We start from the raw sequence: 13,195 nt of genomic DNA, 5'->3' as shown, positions 1-13,195 counted from the left end.
ATCGAAAACCCCAAAGAATCACAAAAAGACTACTAGAAACAATAAGCCAATACAGTAAGGTCGCAGGATACAAAATTAACATACAGAAATCCATAGCCTTTCTATATGCCAACAATGAAACATTTGAGAACGAACTCAAAAGAACAATCTCCTTCATGATTGCAACAAAAAAAATAAAATACTTAGGAATAAACATAACAAAGAATGTAGTGGACTTATATAATGAAAACTATAAACCATTGTTAAGGGAAATCGAAAAAGATATAATGAGATGGAAGAATATACCTTGTTCTTGGTTAGAAAGAATAAATATAATCAAGATGGCCATATTACCCAAAGCAATATACAAATTTAATGCAATTCCCATCAAAATTCCAATGACATTTTTTAAAGAAATGGAGCAAAAAATCATCAGATTTATATGGAAGTATAAAAAACCCTGAATAGCCAAAGCAATCCTAAAGAAAAGGAATGAAGCTGGGTGCATTACAATACCTGACTTCAAACTATATTATAGGGCCACGACAATCAAAACAGCATGGTATTGGGATAAAAATAGACACTCAGACCAATGGAACAGAATAGAAAACCCAGAAATAAAACCACATATATATAGTCAAATAATTTTTGATAAAGAGGCCAAGAACACACAATGGAGAAAAGAAAGCCTCTTCAATAAATGGTGCTGGGAAAACTGGAAAGCCACATGCAAAAGAATGAAACTGGACTACAGTCTGTCCCCCTGTACTAAAATTAACTCAAAATGAATCAAAGATCTAAACATAAGACCTGAAACAATTAAGTGCATAGAAGAAGACATAGGTACTAAACTCATGGACCTGGGTTTTAAAGAGCATTTTATGAATTTGACTCCAATGGCAAGAGAAGTGAAGGCAAAAATTAATGAATGGGACTACATCAGACTAAGAAGTGTTTGCTCAGCAAGAGAAACTGATAACAAAATAAACAGACAGCCAACTAAATGTGAAATGATATTTTCAAACAACTGCTCAGATAAGGGCCTAAAATCCAAAATATACAAAGAACTCATAAAACTCAACGACAAACAAACAAACAATCCAATAAAAAAATGGGAAGAGGACATGAACAGACACTTCTCCCAGGAAGAAATACAAATGGCCAACAGATATATGAAAAGATGCTCATCTTCGTTAGTTATTAGAGAAATGCAAATCAAAACTGCAATGAGATACCACCTCACACCTGTTAGATTAGCTATTATTAACAAGACAGGTAATAACAAATGTTGGAGAGGCTGTGGAGAAAAAGGAACCCTCATACACTGTTGGTGGGAATGTAAAGTAGTACAACCATTATGGAAGAAAGTATGGTGGTTCCTCAAAAAACTGAAAATCGAATTACCTTATGACCCAGCAATCCCTCTACTGGGTATATACCCCCAAAACTCAGAAACATTGATACGTAAAGACACATGCAGCCCCATGTTCATTGCAGCATTGTTCATAGTGGCCAGGACATGGAAACAACCAAAAAGTCCTTCAATAGATGACTGGATAAAGAAGATGTGGCACATATACACTATGGAATACTACTCAGCCATAAGAAATGATGACATCGGATCATTTACAGCAAAATGGTGGGATCTTGATAACATTATATGAAGTGAAATAAGTAAACAGAAAAAACCAGGAAGTGCATTATTCCATACGTAGGTGGGACATAAAAGTGAAACTAAGAGACATTGATAAGAGTATGGTGGTTACGGGGGGAGGGGGAAGAGGGAGAGGGAAAGGGGGAGGGGGAGGGGCACAAAGAAAACTAGATAGAAGGCGACAGGACAATCTGACTTTGGGTGATGGGTGTGCAACGTAAGTGAACGACAAGATAACCTGGAGTTATCTTTGAATATATGTATCCTGATTTATTGATGTTGCCCCATTAAAAATAAAATTATCAAAAAAATATTTTAATGGCTTATCCATAATATACTCTAAAATAACATTTTAAGAGGACTCCCATAAATGGTCAAAAATGTAGAGATATTCCAGGTAGAACTAAGCAACAAGCAAAGGTGGACTTAATGGAGGGCTCGCCCGGCGCACGTCCTGGGCCCTGACTTCTGAAGGGCCCCGCAAAACCCCAACTTTACACTTTTTTCTAATGACACCAAGTTTGGTTTCATATGTGCAATTTTCACATTAATAGTACATAATATTTTTTATTTACTTAAAAATATGGTTGACATGTATTTCTATTTTCCCTGTCTCTCTCTTTTTTGTAAGGGACTCAATATTTTCTTCTGTGCCCAAGGTCTCAACCAACCTTAATCCGCCTCAGGCAACAAGTCCTGATGTAACCATGTACCACTGATTTACTTAGAATTCAGTAGTCTGGAATCCATAGTGTAACAGTTAGGAACCATGTGTCAACCAGTAACAGTGAAAAGCAGTGACAAGTGTCATCTTGAAAATTTTAGTACATTATAAAGCAAAACATGTTCTTAGACAGCAGTCGAAAAATAATTTCTACTCTTTCAAATGTATGATTTATGTACCCCACAGCAATAAAGCATCAAGAAGAAAGCTACACTCAACTTATTTTAACTATATTAAAATTATAAATATGACTTAAGAATAACCTGAAATAGTAGGACCTTTCATGAGGAGGAAGATATGTACTTACATGCTTACAATGCTTATACTATTTAAATGTTAGTCACCCAGCACATCTTGGAATAGAAATTCCCTTTTGTAACACAAAAGCAAAAAACTGAGCTATAAGCATTTTGAGAAAAGACAAGTATAATAATTTCACATAAAAAATAACAATCCATACTTTAATTTTCTAAAAAATAACACAAAGTTTGATAAGATTACAACCTACGTAGAGTCATTTATTATCTCAATGAGCAAACTTCAAAACTTATCAATGTCTTTGTAGAAAAGAAAGTCTCCCTATGTCTGACTAGAGTTGACTAAGGTCCATTAAAACCATTACCAATTTTAATATAGAAATAAATTTTCTGTTACTTTTTCATAGCAAATAAAACAAGACAGCAGTGACTAAATAATTACTTCTCTGTGACTATATATTTTAACAATGTCATCTGCTAAATCATAAATGGGACGGAACACCAACTCTTATTGACAATGCTTGGTGGAAGAATTCCATGAGAATAATTCAGGGAACACACAAAAATTGTGTTAAAATTTCCCAAAAGGGCTCACAATGGCTTTACAATCACACTGAAGATTAATTTTCACTATTTTCTCAATTTTAGCTATATTTTCAAGGTGGCATGAAAAATTTAATATTTCTTCTTCTATGCTTTCATGAATTAATGAGACTATAATCTTAAAACAATCATTCCTTACCTTTGTATCTTGAACTTTCTTGACTTTTTTCCTGCTGGAATTAAAACAGAAATCGATCAAAATCTATGCATATATGTTCAACAGACTGATATAAAGTGTCAGTATAACTAAAGACTTATCCAAATGTTTTGTTGCACATATACCCAGAAGTCATTGTAATACAATTCTTACCTTATCAAATACTTATGTCAAAATTTTTTATTAGAGTACTAATCATTCTTAGGGGACATAAATTTCTCTAGAAAACCAATACATTATATGAATATGAATTTATAAAAAATGAACAAATGGCTAATGAATAAAAAATAACTTGTCATGCCTCTCAAATGCCTTAGGCTATTCTATTTAATACAAACAGATTATGAATGATGTCTCCAGAATTTGCTTTCAACATCTCCACATTAATCATAAATTGTTGGTGAGAAAGTTTAAGAGCAAACAGTGGCAAATTCACTAAAAAACACAAAAGATGTTTCAACTGTTTTTCCTTCAATTTAACTTAGAATTGGTTCCTATCTCATTTTTCTAAGGCTAAAGTTGACAACAATTCCATTATTTATTCAAAGGCTGCTTCAGTCAGACCTGTCTTTCAATTTGACATACTCCTTGTTAGTTACCAGGCAACCTCAAAAGAATTAGCTCGCTTTTGGTTTTTAAGTAGAAATTGTGCACTCTATGACTTCTCAATTAACATTCATGCACAGTTTACTCTGTCTAAAAGTTTCAGGGTCTCAAACTAAAAATAACTTTAAAATATGTTTCTATAATAATATAAAGTGACAATTACATATATGTATGTATCTATGTGTGTATATATATACACATATATAATACATACACTCACACTGGACTGCAGAATTTTATTAATTTCAATAAATTTTGGTAAAATTTATACACATAGTACAAATATAAAAAATTTATTTTGTTTTAAGCATTAATTTCAGAGTCAGTATTTGAGAAAATGCATCTGGATAAATGTTATTTATTGGACCAACTAATCCAATGTATGATTCTATTAGACTTTAGCACTTTTGTGTTTTCATTCTTTTATCCTAACTCATTCAGCTTTTCTGTTTGAATGCTATTCTATCCTTTGTTAATTAATTGAGTTTTCTGGTTATTATTTATTTTTAATTTAGAGTATCTACTGTTCAAATAAATTACAATTGAAATATAAATTATTTGCCTTAAAAATACATTCTCCTTTTATAATTATAGGATGAGCAGATTTACATTTTTCATAGAGGTATTTGTTAATTAAAAATCTCTGTCTCTCTCTTTCTCTTTTAGCATTTACATATTTATTTAGTTATTCAGTCTTTCAAAATATATGTATAATAACTTTTATATGCCCGATACTGCTCCAGGTAGTAAGAGATAAAGGATGGACAAAACAGAAAATAAAATATGTCCTTATGGAATATACTGTACAAATGGTACTAAGTCCTATTTATTTATTTATTTTGATTAAATTATTGGGGTAACATTAGACTTATATATGGAACTTTATTTTTGACATCTCTACTTGGATATCTATTCAATATTATAGCTGAACTGTAATATCTCAAACAACCTCTGATCTTCCCTTACTTAGCCATCCTTTTCATGTTTTTCATCTTTTTCATCTTTCCACCTTTCTAGGTACTCACTTAAAGCAATGCTTGTTTACTCTGCCTCTTAGTAGATAAAGAGCCTGGAAATTTATGCATTTGATATTGGATTTTGACTTTACCTAAGTATCACATTGAGGATGCAAAGTAGCAAGAGGAATAAAATATCTGGAACTGATGGGCAATATCTCAACAAGGCATATCATTTTAGAAATCATTTAGCTTCTGTATAAATCATCAGTACTATATCTGGAAAACAGAGAGATGAATTATCTAAAGGAAATATTGGAAACAATGTGAGAAAAACAGAAGGTTGAATCAGCCAACTAAGAAAATGAAAAATGAGACAAATTATGAAAGAAAACCTGGGAGAGAATGGAATCATAAAATCCCAGGGGATATATTATATAAGAGGGAAATTTTCAACAATATAGAATTCTTCTGAGAGGTCAAATTCAATTATGTCTAAGACAATGTTCATTGGATATATTGAATTCAACAGAATAATTAACTTCAAAGAAAAGTCCTTTTTGGTGGTGTTTTGGGCTTGGAAGTAAAATGGATGTTTTTCAAAAAAGTACTGGTCGATTGAGAAATGTATAAAGTGGTAAAAATAAAATTGGAGAAACAACATGAGAACTAAAAAGCCCTGGAATCGTATGTAGCTGGAGAGGAAAGTCAAGTCCATAGAGGTAGTTTTTTTTTTTTTTTTGCTTGTCTTTTGGTTTATTTTGCTTAGCTTTATAATATATTATTTACACTACTGAGAATTGAGAATATCTAAATGATAGGAGATACAGAGTAGATATTAAGAGGATTAAGTTAAAAAGGAGAGATGACATGCATGATTTTATAAGGGTATTAAAATGGCAAATGTAATACCAAACATCAGTGGGGGAAGAATTTAGATAGGAGAACCAGTTCCTGTAATGGAACAGGTGGGCACAGGAAAGCACGGCCATAGGTGCAGGTTTGTAGGTTTGATATGCTGAATTAAATATATTCAATCAGTGATTTATTTCCTTTATAAAATAAAAAGAAAGTCAGCTAAGTAGTTTAGAATGAATTGTCTGAAATCTGAATAAACAGAGTAAATTTTAAATGCTCTGCTACTGTGTGTGTGTGTGTGTGAAAGTAGGTGAGTAGAAGAATAGCTCAGTGTTTTTGAAAACCTAAGTTTCACCATCATAAATTTATGATATGAATCTTAGCCATATTTTAACTACAGTCAAATAGGCTTAACACTCATGAATATTATATTTTATTGCATCTGTTTCTCAAAATATAATTTTTTCTTTACACATTTGCATATACTTATGAATTACCAATAAAAATATCTTTAAATACCATACAAACTAGAAATTATACAGAAGACTGTACTTAAAGAAGATAAATTAGTTATTCATTTATTGGACTGGGAAGAATGAGAACACACTTGTAAAGTAAGAAAGAAACAAGGATAAACTACTCCATTTACTTCCAGACTTGTATTAGAAATCTGTCAGTAAAGACTTACATACATAATTTAATATTTAAAAAGTAATATCTGTTTTTCAACTTGCTTCTATGACTATGTTGCATTATTCACCTGGTGAAATATATTTTATTCTACAATTTTATTTTACAAACTGTTTTAAATGGTAATTTTAGACAAGGTGCAGCGTGTTCAGAATGATATGGTCATAGACTAAATATTAATTTTAATGAAGAAATGTGAAGGAGAAAATTGTGATTATTTATTTATATGAGAACTCTTAAGTGATCAGGAAGATCTGTTATCCTGTCTGCATGATATATTTGAAAAATATTCTTATATTAGAAAGCCTTAGTTCTTTTTCATAATAGCAGAATGCCAATCTCTTGGTATATAACTCAATTTTAATATTGTTTCAAAAGTTTTTCTGATAAAGTGATATTGGATTAAAATAAGAAATATATTTTAGCCATGTATCAAAGCCAAATAATAGCAAACCATTCATGTTTTGCTTTGTATCATTTCTTGGAAGACTCCCAAAGTGTTATATTAATTACATAAATAGAGTCCATGAAATTTAGTTCAATGGTAGAAATGAACAAATAGATTCATGCAGGCAGTATAATAAAGATGAACAAAGACAAGCTGTGAAGAAGAGATTCAGAGAAAACACACAATTGTATGATAATATTTTTTAAATGTTAATAAATTTTTCTTTTTTTAAAATTAAGTGAGAGGCGGAAGGCATAGGCATAGACTCCAGCATGCACCCTGACCGAGATCCACCTGGCAAGCACCCTACCAGGTGAGGCTCTGCCTGTCTGGGCCGCTGCTCTGCTGCTTGGCAACTGAGCTACGTCTCCATGGTGGAGGCCGTGGAGACATCCTTAGTGCACGGAGCTAACTTTGCTCAAACCATTCGAGCCATGGCTGCAAGAGGGGAAGAGAGAGAGAGAAATAGGAGAACGGGGTGAAGAACCAGATGGTCGCTTTTCCAGTGTGCCCTGACTGGGAATCGAACCCAAGACTTCTACATGTCAGGCCAACGCTCTACCACTGAGCCAACGGGCCAGGGCCAAATTTATAATAAGTTGATCTTAGCTAACCAGTTCAAAATTAAGTCAAGTTGAAGTTCAAAGCAGTTTTTAAAGTGATATGGTATTCCTAAAGCATCCAGGCAAACTGAAGTCTAGCCAAATAACATCAATATGCAGGTTGTTAGTTCATTAAGTTTGCAGAATATATAACTCTGGAAGATATTAAGAGTTTTTAAATCTAGCATTTGGATTTATAAATGACATTTATTAGCATCTTATGATGGCTATCACATAATAATTGATTTCTTATGATAAAAAGATTAAGTCTAGATATGTAGCCTGACCAGGTAGTGGCACAGTGGAAAGGACATCGGGCTGGGATGCTGAGGACTCAGGTCAGTAAACCAAGGTCACCAGCTTGAGTGCGGGCTCATCCAGCTTGAACACAGGGTTACTGGCTTGAATGTGGGATCACAGACATGACTGGTTTGAGCCTAAGGTCGCTGGCTTGAGCAAGCGGGTCACTGGCTTGAGTGGAAGCCTGTGCTCAAGGTACATTATGAGAAAGCAATCAATGAACAACTAAAGTGGTGCAACTACAAGTTGATGCTTCTCACCTCTCTCCCTTCCTGTCTATCTCTGCCTGTCTCTCTCTGTCTGTTTCTCACTTAAAAAAAAGACTATATATCTTACCACAATAACTTCAAACATAGTTTACCTGGTTTCTTCTTTCTCACTATGAAGTTTCTAGGAAGAGAAGCAACCATGTAAATTCTAAGTGCATCATACCCACCAAGATAACATTGAGTTATAAGCATTAGATGATCAGCAAAGTGTCCTCCTATTTTGTACTATAAAACTTAAGTCACTTTAAAAAAAATTTATCATACCCAAACAGGTACTCTTTCTTTTTTTTTTTAAATTGATGAATGAATAAAAACATATACAATTAAATGGAAATTTTGGGGGCAAAAAACTATAAAGATATAAATTACTAATTTTAGTAGTCTGCTTAGCTTAAATTACTTTTTAGAACTCTTGCCCCATCTTTCATATAATTATGTTTCCTAGAAAAATACCACCAAACAAAAATTGCTGTTTTTGTTATATATATATTATAATATATATATATATTACGATTCCTATGTGCTAGGTGACAAAAGTAAAAAATATTAAAATTTTCATATTTGTTACAACCCTTAAGTAATATGGGTTGTAAATTCAGAATAAGAGACTATTTCAGTAGAAGCAAAATGAAATTGAAACAAGAATGGGGAGAGCCACTGTCTATGCTGAGTGTTAAGCAAAGGAAGAATTCACAGTGACGAGTTCCTTGAACTAAGAATTAAAGGATGGTAAAATAATTTGCTGGGGAAAGTCTGTGCAAAGGCACAGAATTATTAAATATTTCATCTTTAGGGAGAAACTGTGAATAGCTAAGCATAGGTCAATTGTATACTTTTTTACCTGTAAATAATATATGAAAATATATTCAAGAAAAAATTTTCTTATCTCCAGTAGAAAATTTATGCCCACATAAATATTATAACTGAAGCTATTGGTAAAGAGCAATAGAAATTAAGTTAACGTGTCAATTATTATAACGGTTTCTACAGTGTGTTTTTGGAGTGTGGAAAATAATGATTTTCCTAACACAAATCACCAATTAAAGAATTTGGGATAAATATAAACCACTAATTAATTATTTTGACATGGAAATTAATGGAGTATTATAATTTAAAATGCAGACATTTTAATTAGAATTCTTGGCATTTTGTTTATCTCTCAATAAATTTGGATTTGGAATTTATTAAGTCTGTAAATAGACTAAAAGTAATAATTATTATAGGAACCTAATGATTTAATTTTTAAATTTTCAGTGATCTGGAGCATAGTATGCTTTTTCTAACATATATTTTACAGATGCTACTAATAAACAACATTTATTATTGAGAATATATATATATTTTGTTTTAAAAAAGCTACATTCTGCAGTTAGACAATAAAAAGACTTATAGCCAAGTATCCCAAATGAACCTAAACTAATGCGAGGTACTCTGGGCTCAGGCAACCAGGGGCCTTAGTGAGGAAGATGAGTACAACAGAGATCAACAGCACGAGTCTAAGTGTAAACACACTTAACGCCCTTCCCAATAGGCAGAGAGATTCATTGCAAGTGTTTATAAAAAGATGATTGAGGCTTGAGGAATAAAAATAAAAGAAGAAAAACAACAACAAAGAGAAAGAGAAGAAGAAGAAATTAGGAAGGACTTGGAGTACAAATTTATACTAGTAAAAATATCCACAAAATTTCAAGAAATAAAGTGTTTCCACTTTGGCAGTGCTTTAAGATCTTTTATAGCTCAGAAGTTTTCATTTCTAGAATGGAGTTCCCTCAACTCATGCTACATAAGGTTCCCAAAGACAGAAATAAACAGAAAACAATCTAAATCCAAACTTATAAAACACATTTGAATGTCAGTGGAAGCAACAAGAGAATTATGCCGCCTCAAATTTCAAACACTGGGATTACTGTATATAGAATAAAAAAGAGAGGAGATTAAAAATATTTAAGGTGATGCAGAGAATTATGAGTACATAAGTAATTATAGCACAGACCCTTTTAAATACAATGACTTGCATAGTTCAAAATAACCTAACCAGTTAACAAGTTGAACAGCACTGACCTGAATAGAACTAGAGAAATAGAAGACAAATCTGAACAAAGATTTGTCTACCAAAGAAAAGGGAATTAGTCAATGCAGATGGCTTTCACCAGATAATCAGAAATGTTGTTTGAGAAAATTAGTAAAACTTTTCTAGAGTCATTTGTGAATATCAGCTATACTTGGATATGCAAATATCCATAAGATAGCAAACTCACTTTTAATAATGTATTCAAGAATGATTTGTGCATGAAGGACCCTTGCAAAAACATGTAAGAATGTTCCTTGGGAAACTGTATTTATTAACAAAAATTTGGAACAAACTATCTCTCATAAGGTGGCTATGGAAATTTATGTTGTGCATTAACTACAGAGAAAATAAATAAATTGTAATCACTATAAATAAATAAATCACTATTAATTATACTGCTCACAAAAATAATAGGGGATATATCAAAATGAATATTAAGCGAAAAAATATCCCCTAATTTTTGTGAGCAGTATATTTATAAATATATTCATACATTAAACATAAAAAATAGAATTCCATGCTTAACCCAAAATTCAAGAAAACAGTTACTTTTGAAGAGTTGTTCAGGAAAAGATATGGTTGTGGAGAGGTGCAGAAAGGCTTGAACAATACTTTAAATAATTTTTTCTTACTTTGGTGTTAGATTCAGGAAGGTATATTAAATTATTTTTATATGTTATTGTCTGTTAGAAATACAGTCTAATAAACTCAAGGACAAAGAAATTTATTTAAATGGCAAATTCTATCAAACAAATACGAGGACTTAAAACATCTGCTGTTAATTTCATTATCATAAAGAAAAATACGTTGATACATAAAAACAACTAATAGTGTGCATCTCCACAGGCATATGATTAAACTGCTATGTAGTATAAAAAGACCTGTGTGCAGCAGGTTGTAATAGGTCCTGAGAGACAGAACAGCCCAGCTGCAGTGTGTGGCCCACCTGCCCAATTAGCACAAAGGTTGAAAGCTGCTGACAAGTAGCTTCTATTTTTATCTAATCTTTCAATTCCAGGAACTTCATTTCACTAAATCATAGCTTTCTAGTAGGATTGTAAATGCTTTCCCTCTGCTTATTTATTTTTAACTCAATTTCCCTGAAGAACTCTACTCATAGATGGCTACTCTCCTGATAAATTCTCTATATCCTCTGCTATCACATCATTGGAAAAAAAATAATTCCCCTAAGCTCAAATTAAAGTAAAAAAAAGCAGCTAAGACTAATTGCCTAATTTTTCATACTGTTAAAAATGAAATTTTAAAAAGATCTTAGCATTAATAATTTTCAATTATTTCTACTGTCTTTGTTATATGAAAAATGTAGGCCAGTATGCAATTTAAATATATTTACAACTATTTAGACAACTTTGCTTTAAAAGGCAATAAAATACATCTATCTATTTATTAAACATTCCCGCAATTGCTCTTTAAAACTTAGCTTTATTTCACTTAACAGTCAATGTACTTTTATGTTTGAAAGATACACTGTTGTGGTATTGGCAATGACTAAGTAGTATGCCATGAATGCCCTCTGAAAAAGTGTGACATATTATGAGAAAATTTCAGTATTTTACAAATTACACATGTGTGTGCATTCTTAATTAAGTCTATCAATAATTATCAGTTAGATGTGGGAGACAGCAAGCTGGCAAAGCCCTCACAGTTTAAGACAGCCAAAGGTTAAGCTCTTCCCCACAGCTCCATATTGGCTATGAAGCTGAGTATTTCTACTCCTCTCATCCTCCCACCTCACTTGCTTGATTAAGATGCTAGAGGTAATTCACATGCCCTTCCTTTCACCTTTGTTTGTTCTGATGTTGGATGATTTCAGTTATGCATGGTGGGGGCATTCCTGTTTATGCCTTAAATGAATTCCTGGACTTAAGAGAATTTATGTCTTAGATGTGTGACTTTGAATCAGAGACGTCCTTATTTGCATATGGCTCTGCACTATATAATAAAGCAGACTAGGGGCTTTGCTTTGCTCTTCCAAGCCATCAGCTGTGCAAAGAGACCTCCCAATCCCATCCTTTTTCTCTGAGTTTATTTTTTCATTCCACACCATTCTCACTCAGGACCTGGACAATTATTAGCCATGCTGGTCCACAGCAGTTAGATAAGGTACATATGTACAATTATTGTGAAGATTAGTGTAGGTAATAAGTGAGATACATGAGAATAAAGACAGTGATAGATGAGGAACTCATATGATCTGTTCTTTGACGTAAGTGATGAGGAAGCAAGTTTATTTTCTAAAAGTCTGAGAAATATCAGAAGTCTGAGAAAATCTAAAACTAATAGGTGTTTAAATTATAGTATATATTAAATGACTAATACTTGTGATAAAAGAAAGGTGGATATGGAAAAGAGAAAGACCAAAGAATAACATTTTAATTTCTTATACTTGTTGATAGTCAAAATATTTTATTTATCACCACTGAAATATTAGCCATAGAATATCATGCATAGAACTCATATCTTCTTTTATAGCAGTGTTGTAGTTGTGTAAAAGCATTTATATTTTAAATTTATTTCAGAGAAAAAATTAAATTGCAATAGAATAATTTTATTAGGTTCAAAAGTCTAATTTAATAATTTTCAACCTTTTTCATCTCATGGCACACATAAGCTAATTAATAAAATTCTAGGACACACCAAAAATATATTTTTTGCCAATCTGACAAAAATAGACAAAATTTGACTCTTAACATAGCAGCAGAGTAAGCAGACACACAGACTCACAGCTCACACCACCGAACTGGATTACAAACTAATTTAGGAACAATCAGCGAGAAAAACCAACTCTGGACTACAAGAACAGCTCTCAAAAACCAAGGAGCAAAGAAGAAGCCACAACAAACCTGGTAGGGAGCACCTGAATCTCCCCTGCTTACAAAAACAGAGGGAGGGGAGTGAGGCTGAGAGCCCAGAAGGGCTCTCACTCCAAGGAAAAGAGTAGAAAATACTGCTCACAGCCACTTGCCTGTTGAGTAGGGAACGAGGTGTGTTGAAAGGGCT

General features: G+C 32.5%; 1 protein-coding gene across 3 annotated transcripts in view; it reads right to left on the bottom strand.

The window, feature by feature from the left end:
* Positions 1-13,195, bottom strand: part of FSTL5 (follistatin like 5) — a 703,822-nt gene that overhangs the window by 575,218 nt on the left and 115,409 nt on the right. For 2 of the 3 annotated variants that reach the window (XM_066387204.1, XM_066387213.1), the window contains one exon: positions 3,357-3,390. In XM_066387204.1, the coding sequence (XP_066243301.1) occupies positions 3,357-3,390 (34 nt within the window). The remainder of the gene's footprint in view (positions 1-3,356; positions 3,391-13,195) is intronic. The other variant, XM_066387223.1, reaches the window with a different exon arrangement.

The sequence above is a fragment of the Saccopteryx leptura genome, chromosome 1 (assembly GCF_036850995.1).
Source record: "Saccopteryx leptura isolate mSacLep1 chromosome 1, mSacLep1_pri_phased_curated, whole genome shotgun sequence".
NCBI classification, from domain to species: domain Eukaryota; kingdom Metazoa; phylum Chordata; class Mammalia; order Chiroptera; family Emballonuridae; genus Saccopteryx; species Saccopteryx leptura.
The sequence above is the reverse complement of the archived record's forward strand: the minus strand, read 5'-3'. Positions and strand labels throughout refer to the sequence as shown.